The sequence below is a fragment of the Mobula birostris genome, chromosome 26 (assembly GCF_030028105.1).
Source record: "Mobula birostris isolate sMobBir1 chromosome 26, sMobBir1.hap1, whole genome shotgun sequence".
NCBI lineage: Eukaryota > Metazoa > Chordata > Chondrichthyes > Myliobatiformes > Myliobatidae > Mobula > Mobula birostris.
This window is the reverse complement of record NC_092395.1, coordinates 23966025-23992722: the sequence shown is the minus strand read 5'-3', so window position 1 is coordinate 23992722 and position 26698 is coordinate 23966025. Positions and strand designations below refer to the sequence as shown.

The following is a 26698-nucleotide window of genomic DNA, read 5'->3' as shown; positions in this document are numbered from 1 at the left end:
GATCCATCACATTTAGACAGGTTGAATAAGGGACTTGAGCATCCGTGTTTTCTGGTATCCGCAAGGGGTCCCGGAACCAATCCCTCGCGGATAAGGAGGGTTGACTGTACTGAATTAGGTGGATACCGAGTCAGTTTCAAGGTGATAAGAACCAGCTGAGAAAATGCTTCAGAGGAATGTGGACAAGCTGAGTAAGCAAGCAAGATCATGACAAATGGAATATAGTGTTGAATAATGTGGCGTCACCCAAAATAACAAAAGAATGAAAAACTGGGCAGGGTTATTTTCTAAAGAGGCTTGGGTGCTTATATGCAGGTCACTGAAAACCAACATGCAAGTTTAGCAAGTGATTAGAAGGATAAATGGCAGGTTAGCCTTGATATGCAGAGAGTTCATTTCAGGAGTACAGAAGCTTAAAGACAATTGTCTAATGCCTTTGTGAGAGTGCACATGAAATACCATGTAGTTTTGGTTTCCTTACCAAGAGAATGTACTTGTATGGAGGAAGATCAGTGAACATTCACTGGACTGGTTCCAGGGATGGTGGGTGGATTTGTCATATTACTAGAGTTGAGTACACTAGGATTATATTCTTTAGAAGTTCAGAACAACAAGAGGAGATCTTTGTTTAAACTTAGAAAACTGCTGAAGGCTTGATAGGATATATACAGGGAGGATGATTACCCTTAGAAGTCAAGGACATAGTTTGACAATAAAGAGCAGGCCACTTGGATCTGAGGTAAAGAAAATTTTCTTCAAGTGTGGCGAACCTTTGGAATACTTTGCATCAAAAAAAATGGTGGGATCTGAATCACTGTGCTCATTCAAAACTGAGATCAAAAGAATTCTGAATATTATGGGAATCAAGGTATTTGGTTATAGTGTTCAAAAATGGTAGTGAAATAGTCACCATGGTCATGATGAAGGCTGAAGCAGTCATGAAAGGTCAGATGGTTTATTGCCAGGGCTATTTCTTAAGTATTTTCTTATGAAATCTGTAAAATGGAAGCCTGGAGCATTGAAAAAATGCAAGATCGATATAAATGTGGCCACTGAGAATATAACAAACACCCCATCAATGATATAACCCTTCAATAAATATTCTCTAACTCCTGTATTAAAAAATACTATCATAGTTAAACATGCAGCACTGAAAATTGGGTATTGTTGCAAGAACTGAATTTTAACAGATATACCCGATATGAAAGCCCCTACCCAAGATATATTGAATTAACTGCTACAGCAAATTCCTATATAACAGAGAATGCACTTTCAAAACAAACTTTCATAAGGCTTGCAAAAGGCACGCCAGAGATGAACATTTGATCTTCGACACAGTTGTTGTGAAAATATTAATTCTGCTACTTCCGACATGGCAGAAAAATTAAATTTTAAAATAAAATACAGAGGATGTGGGATTGCTTCTGCTTTAATTTATCATTAAAAAAAAAGCAGCCCAGACACTCAGCTTAATTTGATTTCACACTTTACTATGCTCTTACCTGGTAGTGTTCACTATGTATCCTGATGGGCACTCTGCCATACACTCGCCATTGTGGATGACGTGACCGACACATTCAGTCTCCTTGGAAGGTTTGCATTCATTACGCAGCATTTGACAGAAGGAAAAGTTCACGCAGCGCCACCCCTCAAACCTGTAGGTGCCAGGAGGACAGTCAGGGATACACCTGCCTTTGTAATAGTAGTGCCGGCATGCCACGCACTTTGCCGCATTGCCTGGTTCTGTACAGCTGCCCAAGCATTCGTCATGGCAGCAACGACCACTAGGAGTGCAAGCTTTCCGATGGCACTCAGAAGGGCAATCTGCAAAACAGGGGAAAAAATACAAGCTTTAGTATGTTAAAAATAACTGCATTCGATTGGGTTTCATGTTGCCACTGTTCCACATATAATGAATGTTTTATTTGTTATGTTGGCAGATGCAGCAACTGCTTTAAACCAGCAACATCCCACTAACAGCACAGATAACAACCAGCTAATTTGTTCATTTAATCATCTGAAACTTTGCGTAAGTACTTGTATTTATAGAATATTTATAAAGAGTTAAATGCCTTAAAGAGTTATCATTGGTGTGCTATCAAACAAAATTTGACTGCAGCCCACACAAGGAGACATTAGGCCAATAGTGGTTTACGGAAGGTTTTAAGCAGCATCTTAGGATTGGGAAAGACATAGAAAAGCAAAGGAAAGGGTTAGATTTTAGAGAGGGAATTGGCACAGTTTAAGACCTGGGTGCCAATAATGTTGGTGGTATAGAGGAAACCAGGGGTGCAATGAAGGAACACGGATTTGAGGATTGCGGAGCTGGAGGAGACTGCGGACACGGGCCATAAGAAATTTTGTCCTGAACACTACTCAAGTTTCTGTTGGGAGTTCTGGCACCGTTCTAGGTAGTGACAGACAAGTTCAATGTCAATGCTGTATTACCTCAGAACAATTATCTCATAAATTAAAAACTCAAATCCTGATCTGAAGTTCAAAAACCCAAATTTGCAAGTCAAAGGAAACAGTAGCACATCACTTTAAACCAAGTTATACAGACTTTTCAATGCTTTACTACCTATTCTGCAACCGGACATGACAGTCTTGTCAACATAGAGCCACGTCAGACCCTGTTGTTTATTTTTTTGAATTACTCATCACTCTAATTTAAATCAGGAATAAGTTATCAATTCTGACCTTGCCAGTGACACCCATAAATTAATTTGAAAAAAAATGTGGGATCAAGCCCTGCACAAAGACCAAAGTGCATAACCAGGCTGAGAATTCCAAAGCTGGAATTCCTGCCCAACACTTGATGTTAATGATACAATCTAATTCAGGATCCCATTGGAACTTGGACATGGAAACAGAAACAACAAGATCAAACCATCTAGTTTGAGTATGTTAATCTAAATGAGAGTCCACTGGAATTCTGCATTATTCTTACACAACGAATTATTCACAAGAAGCTGCAAATTAAGAATTTATGGTCGCCATAGCTAAAACACACACATATGTACATGTGTATATATATATACACACACACACACTTTGATAATAAATTTACTTTGAATTTTGAACTTAATGAAATGGCCAGATCTGGGGTTAAAAGGACGGAGGAGGAATAGAGGACTATAAAGGAGGACAGTAAAACAATTGCTCCTGATTATTGCACCGTCAATGATTCACTGGATAGCACTCTCACCTTTGAGTCAGCAAGTTCAGATCTCTGCTGCTGAGATTTGCGTAAAAACAAAAGGTACGTTGAGAGAACAGTGCACTGCTGGAGCTGTAGTTTATCCAGACGAGACGGTAAACTAAGCTTTCGTCTGCCCTCTCAGAGGGATGTAAAAGATTCCATTATAGTGTTTGAAAGGATAGGGGAGTTCTGTCCAGTGTACAGGCCAACATTTAATCAGCTGACTAGCTTTACCAAAGCTAGTTACTAGATTGCTGTCTGTGGGAGCCTGCCTTACACAAATAAGCTGCCACCTTTCTAAAGCAATATACTTGCAAAGTGGTTCATGAGCTGTAAAATACTTCGGAATGCCCAGACGTTACAAGAAGCGATTTCAATCATTCCCCAGAAATTATATACTTATTTGTGGACATGAACAGGGAGTATCAAGAACTCATCCTAATTTGTGGAACACATAAATTAATATTATTTTAAGATGTTCCATTATTTTGAAAGGATATATTGTATTTGTGGTCCTTAAATGAGTCTCTTAAAAATAGGACATGTGGAAATTTGTTTTTTTTTTAATTGTTTATGACACTAACAGCGCCCTCCTTATGAACTGATTGAGAAGTGGCACAATACATCTACAGCTCACACAGCATCATGTACACACAAAATTTAGCAACAGCAGTGATAATCACAGGTTTGAGATTGCCCGACTGTGACACACTTATGTGACGATTTAGTTCACTGCCAAGTACCACCTACATGAACAAAGGATAATGTTAAATTATCAGAATTCATAGTACATGCATGGATGCACATGGCAGAAGCACACACTGCAGCAGGTATCTAAATATATCTGCAACTTACAATACTAAGTTCTTTGTTAAAACACTGCTCTAGGGTATAATCTGGAGATTTAATTGCAGGTTACAAATATCACATAACAGCAATCTGTTTAGTAAGAGTTATACTATAATTAAGGGATTTTTGTACTTTTTGAAAATACAACAGAGGCGTGATCCTCTTTGTGGTTTCATTGGGTTATGCTTTTTATTAGTGTGCACATCCAGATCTTCTGACCAAAGGAGATTGTTTGGTTTATGTAGGCCACAAAGTCTGCTTGGCAATTCACAGTTAGCAGCAGCAGCAGCAATTCCAGGACACTTACTAGCTGCCAATGTTAAAGAAAGCCGCAGGCAACAGTGTTTTTTTGAGGGGAGGTGGGATTGGGGAGGAGGCTGAAGTCAGCCAGAGGGTCAGACTACTTTAAAAGGGAAGGAAAAGAATGGATCAGACAGGGTTCATATACTTAATCCCTATCTAGTTACACCTGGCAGAAGTCAAGGATAGCAGGCAGAAGAGTGCTCTATTAGCCATAATGCTAATCCTGATCAAACAGCCTGCCTGACATTCTCCCCTCGTTACAATATGAAGAGTGGCCACTCAGATTCACACCACAATCTCAACAAGTGTTCATCAACTTGCAAGAAGGGGGAAAAAAAATCAAATAATCTAATGGCAGAGAATTTAAAAAGTACACCAAAGGCGGCACTGTGCTTTCACAAATGTCTGTCCTTAAGCACACCACAAGAATTTTCAGTCAACAACGATGAAGAAAAGGCAATATATTTCCAAATTGGAATAGTGTTTTATAACAAAGGCTAAATACTGCCTTGAGAATTGTTTTATTGGACAGCTTTGGGCAATGATGTCAACGGTCCTCATCAAATCACCCATGTGCTACATATTTCTCTTGATTTAATTTGCCACGCATTTCAGCAGGACTATTGCAAAGCCCTGAAATTACTACAAACTACCTGAAAATCAGACGGTAGAGAAATCCAAATTCATTTTGTTTGTACAACAAATAGCAAAGATAGGATGGGGTAGGAAGAGAAAACTGAAAAGATTAAAAGAAAGTTATGGGGAAGGCAGGATTTATTCAAGAGTCTAGTTCTCAGCATTGTAGATGAAGTGCTAATAAAACTTCAAAGTCCTGAAGCATTGCAACAATAAACGTATCCATGATTGCCAAGTTTCATGATATCCTCAACCTGAGTACTTGTGCACTATTTATTCAGTTAGCTCAAATAGTACTTGACGTAACCAAGTACAACTTCTAAACTGGAACAGATCCACCATGAAGGTCCACCATTGGAAGACAAATCTGTAATTGGCTGTTCTTAAGGTAAGCCGAGGCATAGCTTTCCACTCAGCAGGACAATAAACTCAGAATATCTGCAATGTTTTTGTAGACTCCTCATGGAATAAAGCACTACAGTGCCAACTTCCACAGATTTCCTGGCTCTCACTGATGGATGAATCTGTGGAGCCAGCAGTGTCTATGAAAAAAAATGGGAGAAATCACATTTTAAAAAAATACTCAACCTGTCCAAGTTCAAATGTTTTAACTGGATTTAAAATCTGTACCTATTTAATATTTTTTAATTTGAAATGTAAAAGGCATCATGAACATTCCAAAACGGCAACTGTTTTGACAGATGGAGAGCCTAAGGGTGGGGATCACAGGCTGTAGAAGCTGTGGCTGGCCACTTATGTTGGGAAAGGCCCTATACTCCACTATTTCTGGTCACTGCTCTATAACTAGCAGCAGTTCCAAACACAAGTAAAAGATGATGATCCAATACCACACTGAATAATACAGGGGGCAGATATTCAGTAACTTTTGAACCAGCAGACCATCGATCACGCTGCACTATAGTAATTTGCTTTTATAACTCTCTTGCTATTTGCTTTTTTTTTAAAAAAAAGCTAAAATCTGAAGAAAAAGAGCAAAAGATATAGTTAATGGTTAAAAATCCCTTTTACACAAAACTATGCTTGTTATTTTGGTGGTGTGAAGTTCTGTCTTATGACTTAGAGATGAAAGTATGATATATTTGCTGGAGTAAGGCTCCAACAACAGATGTGGAACAGAGACACATGGTATCACACAAAGTTGAGGAGGAATAGGGAGAGCTTGGGAACAGGTATCTTGGCAAACCCAATCTGGATCTTATCTGCATCTATTCCTATGTGAAGTTTCCTTTGAACTCATTTAATAGTAAACATGGTGATTCATTTTGCAATCCCACCATCCCTCAAATACATTTCAGAGAAACCCAAAACTAAAACATCACTGGCTGCTGCCAAAACAGAAACACATCAGGCTAACCCATGGGCTTTTCTGATCTGGGTGACTCTTGACACACTGCAACAAAACTTCTAATGCGAACCGGAAATTAGAAATTAAGGAAAATTATAGAGGCAGCTATCCAGAATTTGTTTAACCGTCTATGACGTGAAGTGTTCTATCTTTCTGAAATAAAGGTTCAGTCTTCTGTTCAGCTCTGTGCAAATGAACTCATTGCCCTACTTAAATAGAAAGAACTTTTTTGAAGTCCGAGCTATTGTTCTTCTCCAGGATTCCATGACCACAAAAAAAAGTTCCTTTGTCAATTATCTTGTTGTGGCTTGAGAACAGAACCCAATGCAAAATGACTGTTCATCCACATAATATTGAGCCAACATGCACCCAACAGACCAAATGGCCTCATGAGTTGGAAGTTCCAATGATTCCATGACCAGTTATGAGCTGGAAAAATAAAAGTTTTGTAATATATGCATCGTTCTGAGCTGTTCCTAGTGTAAATTTGGCGATAAATAAAAGTTCTATATAAATATCCTCTTGTGGGTGGGTAGTTACAATATATGAACACTGTCAAAGAACAATGGCACCTTATAGTCATGGTCATGCTTTATTGATCCCGAGGGAGTATAAGTCAAATGGTGACACAACTTAAAAGCCTTTCTTGCCAACTAAATACACCTATCAACACGATTTAAGAATGAATGTAGAAGGAAATTATCTGACACATGATCCCACATACACACTTTATAGTGTCAATATAAATGCTGCACCTGTACTTTGACGTCAACTGAAAACAAGCATTGTGCTTGAGACCTCAAACAACGGAATGAGATCAGTGCCCTCAAGCTTTAAAGACAGGACATGGAAGCTCAGTTAAACAGCATCAGGGCCTCATAAATTTAACACGTCAGATTCTCCATGACAATCAGTCTCAGTGCCTGGATAGTAGCCAGAGATGGCAATTTGAAAACAGATCCAAGAACACTCTGGAGATCTGAGATGGAGAAATTCTCTTTTTCCAGGTCCACAAAGTATCCTGAACTTAATTCTTCACTGGGGCCCATACTTGCCAATTGGTATCTCTAGCCTTGATGCCAGACTTGTCATTAAAATCACACTGCAGTGGTGGTTATATTATAAGGCTACAACATCTGGAAAATAAAGTTTAGAAAGGCCACGAGTTTAAGTCTTGAAATCATTTAAGGGTCATATGGTGGTGAGCTGGAAATATGCTACTTCAATCTGTTTCATGGACTGATTCCCAATGGGCAAGGTGCATTAAATTATTTTGCAAAATATATGTAATATTTTTTCAAAGTTGCACTACATATTAACTCTGTGCAGTGACTCACTTTTTATAGCAATTTTAGTACAGAAAATATCTCAGTTTGCTTCACATGAAAACTGTGGTTGAATAGAGCCTCTTAGAGGAGAAAAATAAAGACAATGATAGATGAAGACTTCTACGGAGGGAGTTCCACATTTACAGCCTTGGAAGCTGAAATCAGGGCTGCCATTGGTATAATAACTAAGATAGGCTCTCAAGACCAACTATACTTGAGTTATGATCATTTTAATCTAAACTCTAGAGAACAACCCTGCCTATTCCAATACCAGATAACAATAACTTGACAGAAATTATTTTAAGTAAAGCAAACAGGCAAGGGAGTTTTTTTTTTAAACCAATTTATTTTTGTTTCTGTTCTTCTTCACACTTGTTTCTGGACAAGAGCAGATGGTTGTGTGGGATCAACAGAAACTAGAGAAAAAAAGAGAACCAAAAATATACTCAAGAGTTAAATGAATAGAAATGCTAAATTCAGTGACACCATTTCATACATTATCTTACATGGGTGTCAGTAACTGAAACACTTTATTTCCTCTGTTTTTTATTCTTTCTGTTCTATTGGCTTGTAAAATACATCATCCCAAAGGGGTTGACAGATTTCATCTGCAAGGCTGACTGGAGAAGGTGGGGTTGTTCTCTCTGGAATCCATAAGTCTGAGAAGAAATCTAATAAAGGTGTGCAAGAGCATCATTGGTTTACTGTAGATAAGTAGACAGTAATTGTTTTCATTAGCAGATGATTCAGGAACCAGGGAACAGATTTAAAATTTTGACCAAAATGCATAAGATGTGAAGAAAAAGTGTTTTTTTTAAGATTGTAGAGTGCTTATGATCTGGAACTGTCTGCCAAGGTGATAGAAACAGAATCAAATTCAGATTTATAAAAGGAAATTAGAAATGTACTCACAGAGAATAAGCTTCAGGCTTATGGGAAAGGAGCAGGCTAGCTTGGAGTCCATGGACTGAACAGCCACCAACTATGCAAATTTATGATTAATACTGTATGTGCATGTGCATGCGTGAGACACACACACACTTTCTGGATGGTCAAGGAAGATTTCCAAAAAGCGGAGACAATTAGTTGAACCTTCATTACCAGAAGTGCAAACTGGGGCTATTACAACCTGCAGTACTTTGGATGAATCAGGACCATATGAATATTTGCAAAAGTGATTAAGGGTTTTTAAATAAAGTTGCATGTAAACAACATTTGTCTCAGCATCAAGATGATTCAAAGTCCTTTATAAATTACAACCAAAATGCAGTTGCTGCTATAACTTAAAGAATTGCAGTATCCAATATTTGCAAAGTTCCTACAAAGAACACATTAAGATGACTAGATAATTTGTTTCAGTGATGGCAGTTAAGAAAAACAACATTGGATACTGACACAACTTAGCATTTCACTCAAGAGATGGCAACTCTGACAGTTCAGCCCTCTCTTAGTAGTGCTCTGGAATGTCAAAACTTCATAATTGTTCTTTGAGGTAAACTTTCACTTTTTTTCCTCAATCACACATGTTAGGTACAAGGCAAGTGACTTGCTTTCATGGGGGATAAAAGAGAAAGTTTAATTTTTACTTTTGAAAATAAAATTGGAGTTTATTCATTCATTTCCTTGCAAGTAGTTAAAAGGAATGAAAATGGGATTAAGATGATCACAGAGTGGCAGAAGTAGGGATGAACATTCAAACATTGATATTGAAGGCATAAAATAACCTGATGCAGGATGTCAACTCCTAATGCCAACCAACCCTTTGCCTCCATAGATACTGCTTCATCTGCTGTGTTCCCAGCACAGTTTGCTTTTTGGTTCAGATTCCATCATCTGTAGTCTTGTGTACCCAAACTGAAAGCATATTTGGTTGAAAGAAATCCCAAACTGCGATAAAACACACAAAAACACTGAGAAATTCTGTGGGTCAGGCAGCATCGATGGAGGGAAATAAGACAATCAGCTTTTCAGGTTGAGACCCTTCATCTGGACTCCTTCTGCGTTTTTGCTCCAGTTTTCAGCCGTCTTTTGTGTCTCCATGATCCTTTGATAACTTCACTCCTCCACTGTTTAAAGCAGTTTGGACCTGTCTCCACATAGGCTCTCATTGTCATTTTCTAACTTCTCCTTTTCTCTTGCTGGAATTCCTAGAACATTCCTTCATGCCTAATGCAATTGCAATCAACATGACATTTCTATATAGGATCATGGGCCAAAAAGCAAGCCAGCATTCTATGTATATCAGGTCACCAGATGGACAAGGATTAACTCAATCTCTGGTACTACTGTGACCTGATAGCAACAGCTGCCACCCTCACCAATGCTACTCAATCTGGAATTCAAAAGCTTAGGTCATGTGTTGGTCACAAAGGAAATTATGAAGTTGAAGTAGGGAATCTGATTTTTACAATGCATTCCTTAATATTACTTTCATCCTCATGAGGAGGGCAAGAAGAAAAAAAGTGAGAAGAAAAAGTAAAAAAATAGCAAATGGATAGAAGAAGAGAAAGAAGAAAGCCACAGAAGAATGAGAAAATCTGGGGAGACCACAAGGAAGAACGAATAAAACAATAATAGAGAGGAAAAGGAAAATAATGGAGAAAGAGTAGCTTAAATAAAACAAAGAACCATAAAACAAGGATGCAAGAAAGACAGAACAAAAAGAGACAAACGAGAAAGAGATCGAGATAATAGAGACTACACCAATAGTTGCCTATTCCCACATTATCCTAGATACGGCTGAAATGTTGTATCATTCGTAACAAATGTCAAGCTGTTATTTTCATAAGTCAGGGCTATACTAACCTTGGTTAAGGTGACCTTAGTTTTGTTCTAATTGGGGAGTAAGGCAGACCTAATGTGTCTGCCCTAGGTAAAGTGATAAATCAGTTTGCCTTCACACATTTCTCTATTTATGCATTATAAGTCCTCAGATATGTAATACCTTGAAAATAAAGTGCCCGATCAATCAGTGGACACAAACACATCTTCTCTGCATCTTCTGGGAAAATAAGAATAATATGCAAGGAGTAGACAGACTTTCATTAAACTATGCAGTGCAACATTGTTATGGCTTCCAAACATGAAATCTACCATAGTGTCAACTAATTTACTATGTTATTTGCTAGTAATCACACAAGTCCATGTACTAAACCCAATAAACAAGAAGTATGATGGCAATATCACAACTTTATTCATGGCGCAGCTGAAAATGCACTTTCTGGAATAGTAACAAGTCTTATTGATTATGAATTAAAAATAATTACATATATTCTTTTTAATTCATAATCAATATACTCATATATCATTTTACACACACACACACACAAGGGGTGACTGACATGTTCATGGCCTAAGGTAGAAGGAGATGAGTTATACAGCTCTCATTACATGCACATGCAGTTCAACTCTTTGAGGGATTATGCAGAAAATTTGAAGTTAATAACTCATCAGGGGTGATTGATAACTTCGTGGCCTAAGGTAGAAGGAGATTTTATTTATATATAGTGCCCTTCACAACTTCTAGACTCTGCATTTGCTTCACAAAGTATTCATAAAGGGCGCTCATCATTATAGTTCACAGAACAAAGCAGCCACATGCACAGAGGATCTCCTACTCAGAAAAGTTATAGGAGCAAATTATAATATATTAATAATAAATTATATTAATAAAGAATAAATATTGACCAGATTATAAAATAAACTCTTAACTTCTGCTTTCATATGCAATGGATGTGGACAGAATGATTTTCAACTGTAATCCACCCAATAAGCAAGAGAGCCAGAAATTCTCACTATATTTGAAAATGGAAGAAATGAGCATCTGAGTAGGTTTTAGCTGTATTGGTCACAGCCCAACTTTCAAAGAACTCTCAACTTTCTTGCTTGGTGCTTTCATTTTATTATAGAGATTTTACATACAATGGATTACGGTTAATTGGTCCTTCAGTTAATCGGGGCAGCAGTTTATTTGGGACAATTCTGAAAGAACAAAATCTAAATGGAGAAAATAACTGAGATTCCCCTTGTTTATTTGGGACAATATACCACTTAATTGGGACAGAAGGTTTGCCGAACAGTTCCTAACTAGCGTCAGTCATGTGCTCTTGTGTGGCTGTGAGACATTACGTCATGCTTAAAGCAATGTTTTTAAATATCATCAGTTACATGTCTTTGTGTTCAAAAAGCAGTAATTTTTGTCACTGACAGTTGGCGAGAAATAAGCAGTAAGACAATTCAAAACTATTTTGCTCATCACAGTTTTAAGCAGTCAGGCTTCAAGAGGGAAGAAATGGCTGGGAGTGAACAGCACACAATTTCACTACATACTTCAACAAGTTAGGAATTAAGAAGGTATTGATAATGATCTTGAATGTTACAATTAAAATGAAGATTTGGAGGATGTAGTCATCTAAATCATTGTATGAAGACAGGTCATTGTCTGCACTGACTTTGTTCATTTAAAGTCAATCAAAATAACACGACAGATGAATTCCTCTGTCAGTATCCATTGAAAACTAATACAGTTTTATAGTACTGTAGAGGTACTGGTACTGCTCTGATTTGTTGTTTTTAATTTAAATACATAAATTCAGTTAAATGGTAGTTTGTCTTTTTTTTATATACCTTTTAACAATTTTAATGAAACTTGGGCTCATTAGGGCAGCTGTTTAATTGGGCCAACATGTACTAGTCCCAATGTGTCCCAATTAACTAGAGTCCTCTGTACTATGCTTTGTATTGAAATTGTAGTAATACTGAACAATGATTAATGAGTTTTTTTTATCCCTTTATCAAAAAGATGAAATATTTAATAACCTCACAGTTTTGATTTCAACATTTTCTTGAGCTGTTGGGAGAGTTCTTTTATTGCTGAGATAGTTCCTTTTGTTGCTCTGAAAACTGTTTTCAAGTTAATATTTAATGTTTGGTGGGGAAGGGACGTAAATGTTCTTTTCTTTTTTTTAGGAGAATGTTTGCATCTGGCATTAACTTTGCTGATTATATCTACTAATTTAGCTACAGAGATTTTTAAAATTTATTGTTTCTTTTTAAATTTTTTTTTAATATTTCAGCCATTCTCTGGTCATCCACTTACACTGCACATCATTCTCTCATGGGACAGGAATGCTTTCTCTAGCATCATAAAGTCAAATTATAAAAGGTATGCAGAAGTACCTTAGGGTCTTTTCTGTCACTTCCATATCCTTAAATAGTGCTATCAGATATGGAATGCATCTGTCCTGTTTTTCCTATGTTTGAGTTTAAGATTAAATTTTGTCAAAGCATAAAACCTTTGATTCTATTGAACTACTTTCTCCATCGCCTTGTCTTAATAATATTTTATTAATGCTGTTACAATTCCAAGGTATCAGCATGCTTCATATGCCATTTATTCTCTGTAACACCACACTCATCTTCTTAAAATCTGCAGTAAACCTATCAGATCCTTTGAAGAAGCTCAGTTTGATGTTGTTGCTGAAAGATAAAACTATATTGGACAGGAAGCATCCAGACCATCAGGTCCCAGCTTATCTCCATTTCCCAGACACTTGCTCCATAGCTTCGCAGATTATGGCTCTTCACGTAGCTCATGGGATTCTTTTCTTTTCGAAAAGTGGTGTGAGGGTCTTCCTCCACCACCCTTTCAGGCAGTGATATGCAGATCCCCATCCCTTTGAGACAAAGGTTGCTACAATGGTAGAAAATATTGGAGATACTCAGAAATAGACTGCAGAGAAAGTTTAAGGCTGACAGTGATTTGTCAGAATATATAGTAGTTTCAAAAAGCAGCATGAGAACCTTGGCCATTATACATCTTACAGAAACCCCCATGGGTTGAAAAAAAACAAGGTGACAGATTGCTTTTAAAGAGGAATGCAAAATGACAGAAGCTTCTTTTGTTCAGCGTCACTGTACATGCTAAGTGAGATGCTCTCACGCCCTAAACATAAATCCTGCCACGGCCCCATCAACCTGCCCATAAAGCACCAGGTGCATAATCTGCCAACACTGGGTAGTACATAATGAACACAGCTGAAGATTCTCACAAGTTTTTGGGACAGGTTCATGATTCTGGAAAGAATCACACACAGGCATTTTCCACTCCTCAGCTGTGCAAGCCTCCTTCTTGACGGGCTCCCAAAAAATGTGCCTCCACCAATTTCATTGATCTAATCATCAATCTACTTATGGGGCCTCTCTCAATTCAGAAACATATTGTTTAAAAAATAGGCAATGTTTAGTTTCTGAGCCAGAAGATTGCCAGTTCAGGTCTCCCTTCAGAGATTTAAACAAGTCCTAGGTGGTGTTGCACTACACAGCACTGGAAGAACAGTGAAGACAGGTTCATTTCCGATAAAGCAATGAGGCGAAGTTTCTGCTGTGCTTTCAGGTAGATGATAGAGAGTCTCCGGTTTTATTTCAATGATATTGAGAGTTTTCTCTATCTAGTGTTCTTACCAATGTTTATCCATAGTGTTACTGATCGCAGTGTAAAACTTGGTGCTGTATTTCTTTCATGACAATAGTAACTGCACTTTAAAAATTGCAATCTTTCAATAACGTGCTTTCTCTGAAGTTATGGGAAACACTATACAGACATTCTTTGTTTTCCCATTCTTTGCTTTAGGAGAGAACCAACAATAATGGAAATCTAAAGTGACATCACGCCTAAGAACAGGGAAGTCCATTAACAATGATCAAGCAATCTTCAAAACAAATTAAACTTATAAAATTAAAACACAAGTCTCAGAGATATATGGTGACAGAGAAGAAACTAGAAATTGCCAGTGAGCTAGGTATAGGAACAAAGCCAAATATGCCCCGATTAAAACAACAAATTCAGTCACTGAAGTCATTCAAGAGGCAGCCAGACATCTACGTGCTGTGCATTTTGTTACCATATGAATAGAAATGCTGAAATTAACAAATATTTTGGGAATCTTATTCTTTCAGCCATGTAATGCAGTTAAAATTGCTGATTATTCAGGAGTTAAAATAATAAAAATATTTTAAATTAAAAATAAAGAGCCCACAATATACATAATTCACGTCCTCCTCCCCCCTCAAATCAGCACAATCAAATGGGGAAGAAGCAAAAATGCACAATTTGACAAAGCTACTAAAATCAATCTGCTCTTTGAGATAGCGGTAGCCGAATGATACGATGACATGAAGAGTGTATCAGGAAAAAATTCCCATCATGTGACGCTAGGTCAGCCTGACTGAGGCACAAACAACGTGGACCCTTTTCCAACCAGTCCAGGTGACTGCTGAACTGCCTGTCTGCAAGTATTTCTTTCTCCTTATTCTTCACTGCTGGGAGGCATGGGGCAGTCATGCGTCATGCTTCAGCCTTACGTTCAAATCAAAGTCCTATCAAAGCTGTTTATACAAAAGGCGAGAGCGATTAAACCACTCGAAGAGGGTGCTCCGATCCTTACTAATCCATAACAGGAAACAGGCTCAACAAGAGAACCGCCCTCAACCTTAACCAATGTGCTCGGAGCTTGAGGTAGGAGCCCTCAAAAGGCTTCTCCCATCTCTGCGTGAATCATAGCAATTAACCCTTTAGCATCCTTCATCTCTGTCCCGTGTATGATGAAAAAGGTTACGTGACAAAATCGAACTGTCTAATGTCTAAAGTATGATGCACAGATTTGAATATTCAGTTTTTTTCCCCGTAGGGAAAACCTGCTCACGATTAAACGCAGACCACATGATCATCTGCATTCGAAATAAATCTCCCCTAAAATGTCCTTCTCTTAATCGCCCCTCTTTTGGTCCTCCCGTACCATCCACTGACTGGAAAGGCAGACTGCGACCTGCTAGGGGCCTCTGCCAACCATTAATATCTTTACTCAGCCAGCAGAAATGTACTTTAGATTGAATGTTCAAGAATAACCTACTCTTCTGCCTTCTATCAACTGCCAGATGATTACTTGCCTCCAAGACAACAACGTTCCTTCCATACTTAATGCAACAAAGGAGGCTATTCAGCACTTAAGTCCATGGTAGCCCTCAGTAAAGCAATCCCATTTATCTCAATATTCTGACCTTTATTTTTCTGCACCACTGCAACCTATTCTCATACCCATTAAATCTCCTTTGATTATTTTGCAATTACTGTTCTAGAATCAAGATTCACTAACAATTAACCTAATAGCATGTAGAGCAAACCAGAGCACTGGCAGAAAGCCTTGTGATCACAGGGTTAATATACACACTGAGCACCTCAGGTCAGGACCGAACCCTGCTTTCTGGAGCTAGACTTCTGCAGAACTACCATGCTATTATGAAGAATGTATGTGTTGAGATTAGATTAGATTAGCTTTATTTGTCGCATGTACATAGAAACGTACAGTGAAATGCATTGTTTGCGTCAATGACCAACAGTTCAGGATGTGCTGGGGGTGGGGGGGGAGAGAGGCAGCCCATAATTGTCAGCATGCTTCTGATGTCAACATAGCATGCCTTCAATTTACTAACGCTAACCTGTATGTCTTTTTTTTTGGAATGTGGGAGGATATCAGAGCACCCAGAGGAAACCCACGTTCCCCTAGAGAATGTACAATCTTCTTCCACAGAGCAACAAAGAGCTCTGAGAATTGAACTCCGATCGATTTTAAAGCTGGCACTGTAAAGTGTGCTAACCGTCATGCTACCGTGGTCTTGATTCAGCAAGTGGTTAACAGATTTGCCATTATCCAATAACTCAAACTTCAAGGGTGCAAACATACATCCTATTGCTCCACAGCCAAACCAGCATTCAAAGACCCAATCAAAATACCGAGCAGCCTTCCACAATGGTAATGATGCTTGAACTGTACCAGAATCTAATTAGTACTTTGCATGGTTTCTATGCTGGAATCCTCCTGCATGGGAAACCCAAAAAAGCCAGGTTATCCCCCTGTGGCCCACTCACCACTTCAACAGCCTGCCTGGAGGGATTGCAGATTCCATCTAGCTCCTACCACACTGTTTTCAGGAGAAAGGACAAAGGATATTCATTATAAACCGCAAGATGAAAAACTGAAAGATGTTTTGTTTATAAGCAATCAGATAGGTTATTTGGTTGTAATAAAGAAATTTCAGACAAGTCCTGACAAATCAGACTGCTTCTTGGCAGCAGCCATGCATTTGACTGAGAACAAACCATCAACAAGTGGTGACTGTTGTATTCAAAGACTGGGCTTACTGCACTTTCTTTCCCCCAGATTCTCATATTATGGGATATATGTGTTCTAATCAACAAGCTCAACCTGGGTCTCTATACCTCCCTCTGTAACTGGATCCTTGACTTCTTCACCAGGAGACCAGTCCGTGCAGATCAGAAATAACATCTCCTCCTTGCTGACAATCAACACCGATGTATCTCAAAGAAGCATATTTTGCCCACTGCTGTACTCTCTTTACACCCACGATTGTGTGGCTAGGCACAGCTCAAATGCCATCTTTACATTTGCCAATGACACAACTATTGTTGGCAGAATTTCATATGGTGAGGAGGCGGCATACAGGAGTGAGACAGATCAGTTGGTTGAGTGGTGTCACAGCACACAAAGTCAGCAAGACCAAGGAACTGATTGTGGACTTCAGGATGGGGAAATTGAGGAAACAAACACCAGTCTTCAATGAGGGATCAGAAGTGGAAAGTGTGAGCAGTTTTATTATCCTGGGTGTCAACATCTGAGGATCTATCTTGGGCCCAACATATGATGTAATTACAAAGAAGGCACAACAGCAACTACATTTCATTAGATGTTTGAGGAGAATTGGTATGTCACCTAGTCACTCACAAATTTCTACAGATGTACTGTGGAGAGCATTTTAACTGGCTGTATCATTGTCTGGTATAGAAGGCCCACTGCAAGGATCGGAAAAAGCTGCAGAAAATTGTCAACTCAGCTAGCTTCATGATGGACACTAGCCTCTTTGGCTTTGAGTAATCTTTAAAAGGTGATGCTTCAAAAAGGCAGCATCTATCATTAAGAACCCCCATCACCCAGAGCATGTCCTCTTCTCATTTCAACCATCCAGACAGTGGTATATCAGCCTGAAGACACATACTCAACATTTCAGGAACAGCTTTTTCCCCTCCGCCATCAGATTTCAGAATGGACAATGAACCCATGAAAAGTACCTCAGTATTTTCCCCCCTCTTTTTGCACTACTTAATTTAATGTTGTATATATACTGTAATTTACAGATTTTATTATGTATTGCAATGTACTGCTGCTGTAAAATAAATTTCACAACATATGCCAATGATATTAACTCTGATCTGATGTGCCACTAGGTGCAAATAGAGCTGATCCATCTCATTCCTGTATGCCTCTTCCTCACCATCCGAATAGAAAGAGCACTGGTCTTGTAGGATCATAAAAGCATACCATACAAACACCTATTCAGCCCATTATGCTTATGCCACCACTGAAAGAGTTTATTAATTGGTACCTCTGCACTGGCATTTCCTCAAAGTTCTGCAAAGTTTTCTCTTTAATCTGAATCCAGTTCACTTTTCAGTGTTATAACAAATATAACCCCCATTTGGGCAGGAAATATTGGTATAGTAACATGTAGTATAAAACTGGATTTTTAAAAAATGAATGCATTAGAACACACCCTAAATCCAAATCCTCAAATTACTTCTCTGTGAAGAGAAACAATTACTTCTTACATCTTCTTTCAATATCTCTCAGCCACCAAATTATCCCTCAAACACCCATTTTATTGCTTATAGTGTACATACCCAAAAATAAAGTGTCTCAACTCCTGAACCCTACTGATGTCAAACTCACGGTGCAATTTAACTCGTTGCTCAGAATTTACAATGTTGGCACCTATAGATGATACCACTTCAAAGAGAACCTCTGCTATCGCTATGCCCCAACTGCTAAACAAGCGTGGGTAACGCAAAGTCATTTACTTTATCTTACTTGCTTATCCTGTATGTTTTTCCATTTCTTCCCTGCCTAATGCCAAGATACAACTCAGCAAACCCTGTACCTCACCAGTGCAGCAACCAAGTAAACATACTTAGTGTGCAAATCTGGATCAGTTATCAACATTTGGCAACATTACATGGGTAAGCAGAGTGCTGTACTATCAGGGGCGCTGTCTTTTTGATGAGGTGTTGAACTAAGATGTTATCCTGCACAGGCAGTATCAAGGAAAAAGAGTACAGTTGACGTTCTGGGCCAAGACCCTTCAGCAGGACTGGCTTGCCGAAGGGGTTTGGCTCAAAATGTTGACTGTACTCTTTTCTTAGATGCTGCCCGGCCTGCTGAGTTCCTCCAGTACTTTGTGTGTGTTGCTCGGATTTCCAGCATCTGCAGATCTTCTCATGTTTAAGATGTTATCCTTGTGTCTGGGCAGAGATCCCGTGGTATTTCATGAAGAGCAGAGCAGCTCACCTTGACTAGAACCAATATTTATTCTCCAACCTATACAATAAAATATATTTGATTTTCTCATTAGCATTTATGGGAACTTTCCATGAAAATTGGCTAGCAGATCTTTTACATTATAACAGTTGCTATACTTTGTAACCACTTCATTCTTTGTAATGCGCTTCGGAGCAATTAGAGACCGCAAAGGTACTATGCAGGTTCTTCACCAGATACTTGTCTGCTATTTTCTTTCAAAAACTTCAGTATATTAGTATAAATTAAAAATTTAGGTAATGGGTTTTGAATTCTGTGAGGGCAAATTTCTGTAACCTGAACAGTTGGAGATTGAGAGAAAGTGAGATTGGGGAGGGCAGGGGAAAATTGGTAAGATGAGGTTGAGGGTGTTTGGGAAGCTGTCAGATCAGGCAAGGCTGAAGATATCACAAGGTTATGAGCAGGAGAGGCTCAGTATGTGGTTGGAGGGGGGGTTATGAGAAAGCGTGAAAACAGATGAGTCCATGGAGAAGGGTGAGAGGAGGCAAGGCCAGATTCAGAGGCAACATGATGGGCTCAAAGCAGGCAAGGCAGGGATTGAGGCAAGAGCAAATGAGATTAAGGGTGAGGAGTTAGAGAGGGTGTATAAATCAAGTTTGTGAGCAACATAACAGCAAAAGCAGGCGAAAAAAATCAGTCACGCCTTTTATCACTGACTTATGTCGTGAAATTTATTGCTTTTGTGGCAGCAGTATAGTGCAAGATATGAAAAGTTCTTCTAAGTTACAAATAACAAATAGTGCAAAAGACAAACAATGAGGTAGTGTTCGTGGGTTTAAAGAACATTCAGAAATCTGACAGCAGAGGATAAGAAGCTACTCCTCAAACAATGAGTTCGAGTCTTCAGGCTTCTACATGTCCTCGCTGATGGTTGTAATGAGAGGAGGGTACATCTTGGAAAGTGAGAACAGTGAAAGAGTGGGCAAAACTGGAGGTGTATGGCTTTGGGAGTGATAGTGGGAGAGGATGTGCTGGTTAATACAGTGGAAGAAGGCTGGAGGGGACAAGAACAGCTAACAATGAAGGTAGCATAAGCTATACAAAGATTATAATTAACTATGAGAAATTTGAATCAGTGCAGCATAATGAAGGTGTACATTTTACTGGAACCTCCATATTTGATGTAACAGGCTGTTATTTAGGTGTAAAAATTAAAACTTTTTAAAGTCATCTTTTCACATTTCTGAAGCTTTTCATATGAACACCACCTTCACTTCATTACCATCTCACAATGCTTGCACTGCAACTGACCTGCTATCATTCACCATTCCAACACCGAAATGAACATTAGTGGTAAAGGCAAAAGCGTGTTTGCAAATTTATACCAATTGTGCATGGTCATTCTGAGGTATGCCCAACAAAGGAAGGAATCACTTTCACTTGGTTTCAGGGTACCATCGGAACTATCAAAATCTACATGCACTGGTTTTTAAATTCAGCTCCAATAGCTTTGATATTAAGTTTGAAACTTTAAAAACTTAAACAAAAACTGCACATTATGTCCCACAAACCATCTTATCCACCAGAAGGGGATGTGGTTATTCTGCAGCCTCAGTATCACAGCAAAGCAACGCAGGACCCCTACATAGAGGAGAGGGAGAAATCTAAGACAGCCAGAATTTTACACCACAAGGAAGAAAATGTCAACGTGGCACCATGTAGATCCTTTTGAAGTGCAATGTGGGCCCATAAACTAGGGTTGTTTTAAACAATTATGTAGTAGGGCACTCCTACTCACACTCTCTGATTCCTGAAGTCTGGAGTGATCTGTAGATGAATATAACTCAGTCTTGTGGAGAACTATAATCAACTGCATGAGCCCGTTGGTGGTGTACTGGCATCTGCACCTGACTTCAAGGTGAATGGGCCTGGGTTCAAATCCCTTGCACCCATCCGTGCTGGGTTGAACACTGAGCTAGCATCTCGGCCTCGTAAAGAAAACAAATACGAAAGAAGCTGCAAGGTTGCCACGGAGAGGAACAACAATCAACTGTATATACCACTTCACAAGTTTTGTATTATGACTTTGAAGTATTATCCTCTTGAAATTTACAAGTAACTTACATTTCATGTTATTACCTCTATCTCCCATATCTTTTCAGGTAGTCTAGTCCAGATTATAATAACTACAAGGAACAAAAAGTTACCCCTACCTCTTGTTTCTTTTTGCTAATTATCTCAAATCTATGCACTTTATTTAAATCACCTCAGCTCCCAGTGTAAACAATTGCTTTCTCTGTATACTAGCACAACTTTTCATGATTTTGACATCCTATATTAAGTCATCTGCCTGCAAAATTCCAGTTTCGCCATCTCTTCATATAACTAAAGACTTTCACCATTGTTCTTATAAATCTTCTTTATACTCTCTCCAAAACATTGCTTGGCCAGAATCCACATTTCAGCATCTCATCACTATTGACTTCCATCTTTCTGAATCAGGCTCTTGCCCAGATCTGCTGCCCATAATTCCTGTCCACCCATATTTTTATTAGATGTGGAGGGCTGAACTCACTAACCGTTTGCACTCAACACATAGGTCCTGATCCCATGTTCTACTCCTAGAAAGCCTTAACAGATATTCAGCTGTCAAAAGTTCAAAGTACACCTATTATCAAAGTTCGTATAGGGACTTTTCCATATACTACTTTGAGATCATTTTATCTTTTTTTTTGTAATTTTTAAAAAAATTATTTTCATCATCAAACATTTCCACAAGATGTATTTCAGATACTATACATATATATCATATTTGTCACAAATCTCCACATAATGTTTATCTGAGATATACACTTATAGAAAGGAGAGGAAAGAAAGAACAATCGAAAGAAGAAAACTATGTACAGAGTAGGGAGTGAACTTTTTTTTTACAACATATTCATTGACTTGTGAGAATAAAATCAGGCCTATGAGGTGTTATGTAGTTAAACCATTTTTTCCACTATGAATAAAATTGTTCCAACTTATGATTAACAGATGCTGTTATCTTCTCCATTTTGTAAATGTCCATTGTAATTTCCATCCATACATTTAAAGTTGAGCTCTCCTATGATAACCATTTCCTGGTAAGGGTCTTTTTACCAGCCACCAGCAGTATATTCATTAAATATTTATCTCTTTTCAACCATTCTTGAGGTATATTAGAAATTCATTTGATCTTAATGTAAGAGATGGCTAAAGATAATCTCATGTCGAGAGACACTGGAAAACTATGAAACTAGATTTAAATAATTTTAAAATACATTAAAATGGGCAATAAATAATACTAAATGCCACACTTTCCTACAATGTCACCTCCCTTACAGAAAGTGATGGCTAGATGTAAAGTTTATTCAGACCCTCTCTTCAGGGTGCCACAACTCCATTCCTGGGCTCAACAGTGATCCAGCTTCCGAGCGCACTGTCATATAAACAGCTAAATGTGAGTGAGCCAAGTATAAACTTCTAGAAGTATGAACAGCTGATAGCCAACAGTTCCCTTCAGAACTGCCAGCCATCAATCAGCAAATGTGGCCCATTAAAGATTTCGATAAGATCCTGCGCCATTCAGATGTTTTTTTTTGAAAAAATTTTTTGACATCAAGTTTTGAGACAGAATCAAAACAGACTACATTGACATAGTAGCTCTGCAGTTTAATTCTGGTCTGGTAATCCAGAGGCTAGACTAATAATCAAGTAAAAGGGATTATCACTGGATTGTTGTAAAAATCTATCTGGTCTGATGTGCTTTAAGGATTGGTATTACAATTCTTCTCCAGTCTGGCCTCTAAATGAACTCTACTTCCCACCAACACTAGACTGCCTGCTCTCTGTACATCTGCCTCACAAACCTCACTTAAAAGGTTTGCCCATTGGAACCACCAAATCCATTTAGACAACAGAAAGAAAAACTGCCACACCCACCCTACATTCCTTTTATGGCTGCTTTACTCTCCCCTCCATTCAGTCAACCTTCCAAATAGCCACTTTCCTCAGTTCCTACTTCCCCTCCAAATCTTTAATCACAACAGTTACTCACCAGTCACCACATGCCTCCTCTTCATTATGCTGATTTCTGCTGTTTTTATATATAAACCACAATTCTCTCTATTTGCAGGTTATCCTTCCTTAATTTACCTGCCATCTGCATCAGAATCAGATTTAATAATTCCAGCATACGTCGTGAATATGTTAACCTTATGGCAGCAGTACAATGAAATACATGATGAATAAACTTAAGAGAAAAAAACTGAGTTACATTAAACATATATATATATATCTATTAAGTAACAGAAATAAATCAGTGTGGTATTGTTCATGGATTCAATGTCCATTTAGAAATCAGGTGGCAGAGGGGAAGAAGCTGTTCCTGAATCACACAGTGTGTGCTTTCAGGCTCTGTACCTTCTCCCTGATGGTAACAATAAAAAGAGGGCATGCCCTGGGTGGTGGGGATCCTTAATGATGGGTGCCATCTTCCTTGGGCACCGCTCCTTGAAGATGTCTTTGATACTACGGAGGCTAGTCCTCATGATGGAGCTGACTAATTTTGCAAGTTTCTGCAATTTACTCTTCGATCTTGTACAGCAGCCACCCCCCTCCCCAATACCAGATGGTGTGGATCAGCAACCAATTCACTTCTATCAAACAAAGGGTTACAGATTTCTTGGGAAACTCCAAATGGACAATGATTGTTTACATTCAGAACAAATTTATTTTTATTATTTTATATATAACAGGCGCTTTGAACCCAAGAAAACTGCCAGTTACAATGTTTGAGGTTTACGGTCTCTGAGACAGTACATGACGTTAAAAGATACTGGGTATGATAAAATAATTACAGGCATTAACACATGGAAATTACAGTTGTGCCTTTGCAGCTTTCATGCAGGATGATAGGCCTGGCAGTGAAGCTGCAGGACAATAATTGAATGGAATGGTTTGGAGGAAGCCGTAAGCATGAAGAGGAGCAATCTGCTCACTGCAAATCTTTGAATTGTGTAACTATTGTGTATTCCTTTTAATTTTTGTACATGTTTTCCAGAGAAATAGGAGGTGGAATAATATACACAAGGAAGTCGGCCCAAAAATACTCCATAAAGTCACTGCTTTGGACTATCATGGGGAAAACAGGAAGGTTAGAATTGCCAAAGAATGCAGAATTCTGGAAGATTCATGTAATGAAAATGGGTAGTGTTTATTTAACCGTAATTAACATAGCTCTGTCCACAGCAAAAGAACATAGTTCCCTGTCCAAGGGAACCATTTCACTTGAACTTACAGCAAACCCCATAGCCCTGTATTCAGCTTTCCAAGTTGATCTATTTTCCAACTTAAAAATATGTTCACCACAAACATAAATCATGTTCAGTCATCATATTTTCAAAGTTTTTTTTTCCCAATGACCCGGCTGGTGGCGTAATGGCATCAGCATTGGACTTTGGGACGAAAGGTCCCGAGTTCGAATCCAGCCGGCTCCCCTGCACGCTTTCCATCCGTGCTGGGTTGTGAGCTGGTGACTCTCTTTGGAAACTCACCCGGCAGAAGGTAATGGCAAACCACTGCTGTAGCTTGCCTCGTACGCAGTTCCCCACTACGTCAGAGAGGCATGGAGGGAAATGGTCCGCTAACCGGAGAAACTCCGGATGCCACCTACCTTTTCTTTCCTTTTTCCCAATATTACTTTATGGAATTAGTATTAAAATTTTTGTCCTCGTCTTCCGCTCCCACCACCACCACCCCCGAATCAAAGGAAACAAACTTTTTTTTCCCCTCTTTTTGCTGTAAGTCTTTCAAAATCTGATCAAACTCCATTAAAGTGGCACAATTTTAAATCACATTCATGCCATTGAGGGATGAAATTATTTTAAGTAGTGCAAATTTGAAATCCATTGTCCTAATAGGCTTTGTGTGCTGAGTCACTTGAAAATTTTAGGATAGGACCAACATATTCATGTCGGATTGCTTGATCGTAAATTGATTCTTTTTCATTATTATGTCAAAAAAAAGAGATCCTGCAGATGATGGAAATCCAGAGCAACACACACATAATTCTGGCGGAACTCAGCAGGTCAGATAGCATCTATGGAAATGAATAAATAGTTGACGTTTCAGGCTAAGACTTTTCATCACAATTGGAAAGGAATGGGGGAAGATGCCAGAATAAGGTGGTGAGGGAGGATAATTGTGGCTAATTTAAAGCATGAAGCACATAACTGGAAATGAAATAGTCAAAGGAGCTTGCTAGCATTTACTGCTCACCATCCAGGTTCAAGGATAGGATAGATATTCATCCTGCAGAGAATTATTCAGGACAAATGACAGGAACACCCAAGACTGGTATTTGTTCAATGGAACAAAATGCTGGCAGCTAATCCACACTGTCCAAACATAGCCAGCCATAAAAATGATGCTCAGCCCATTTTTTAAGAAAAGTATTATGTTTGACAGCAAAATGTATCCAGTGTACTCCATGATTACTATGGAAGGAAGATGATACTAGATTAAAAGAGACACAAGCTGGAATGAATAAGAAGAGAGGAAATGGAAAAGGGAGAAGAGGGAGGAAATGGACTGCAGAAGGATAACCATGGAAGAAATAATCAGGATGGAACAAACAGGCAGCATAATATATTAAAAACGCACGAGGGAAGCCTTGAAAAAAAATGTTCTCAAGTTACAGGGAAAATATATTTTTTAAATATTAAGAAAGCAAAGTGATAGTTCAAGGCTTATACCTCAGGACATTAAGTACAAAGCTGCTCCAGGACATTTACTATGATGCAATGATCAAAACAATACACAGTCTTCCACTCTCTGTGGTTTGGAGATTGATATGCTCACCTTTGGGGTCCTAGGTAAAGAATGACCACTAAGGTGAAGTGAAGGAGAATGCCTGTGAAGCAAATGGCACCTTCCAACTAAGAAAAAAAATTCAAGCCAAAAGCAACCTTGTTTATATTCTTAAACTTCAGTGACGCATTTCTTGTTTACCTTGCCAAGCATCAGTGAACATTCTAGAGCGATAACAACGCCCAGTAGACTAACAAGTTTTACAATTACATTATGAACAATTAAACATTTCCTTGGTGTTCACACAAAACAACTTTATTGCATGGAATAAATATTGCCATGGAACACATGTTGTTCCTTAATCAGACAATACGGAAAGAAAGTTCAATTGTTCCAAAACCAGACGGCCAAAAAATAAGCCATTAAATCACACACCTCTGAATTAAATTCAAAGATGTCGCAAGACAGTCATTTCGCAACAAGCTGAATATGTTGCCTCAAGTTATTTCATACATTTAGTAGTTCAAAGTCATTCTGAACTGTATTATTCAGTGTTGTAGACATGCTAACAAAGAACTATTACTAACTGCATTTAACATATTTAGCAACAAATCCCCAGTGGCATTCTCAAAGTAATATAAAAAATGCTAAGTTCTGGAAAAGAAATACATGTACATTGTGACTGTATCCGAAGTTAGAAAGGATTGGATAGAGCAGCTCATGGTTAGTTAGAGAACAAGTTGGAATGTTGCAATATCAACAAAACTCATACAACTGGAAGAAATTTTAAAATACA

The 26698-nt window shown here is 38.5% G+C and overlaps 1 protein-coding gene across 3 annotated transcripts in view; it reads right to left on the bottom strand.

Moving 5' to 3' along the window:
• LOC140188211 (insulin receptor-like) overlaps window positions 1–26698 on the bottom strand; it is a 242434-nt gene that overhangs the window by 91791 nt on the left and 123945 nt on the right. For all 3 annotated transcript variants that reach the window (XM_072244263.1, XM_072244265.1, XM_072244264.1), the window contains one exon: window positions 1503–1824. In XM_072244263.1, coding sequence (XP_072100364.1) covers window positions 1503–1824 — 322 coding nt within the window. The remainder of the gene's footprint in view (window positions 1–1502; window positions 1825–26698) is intronic.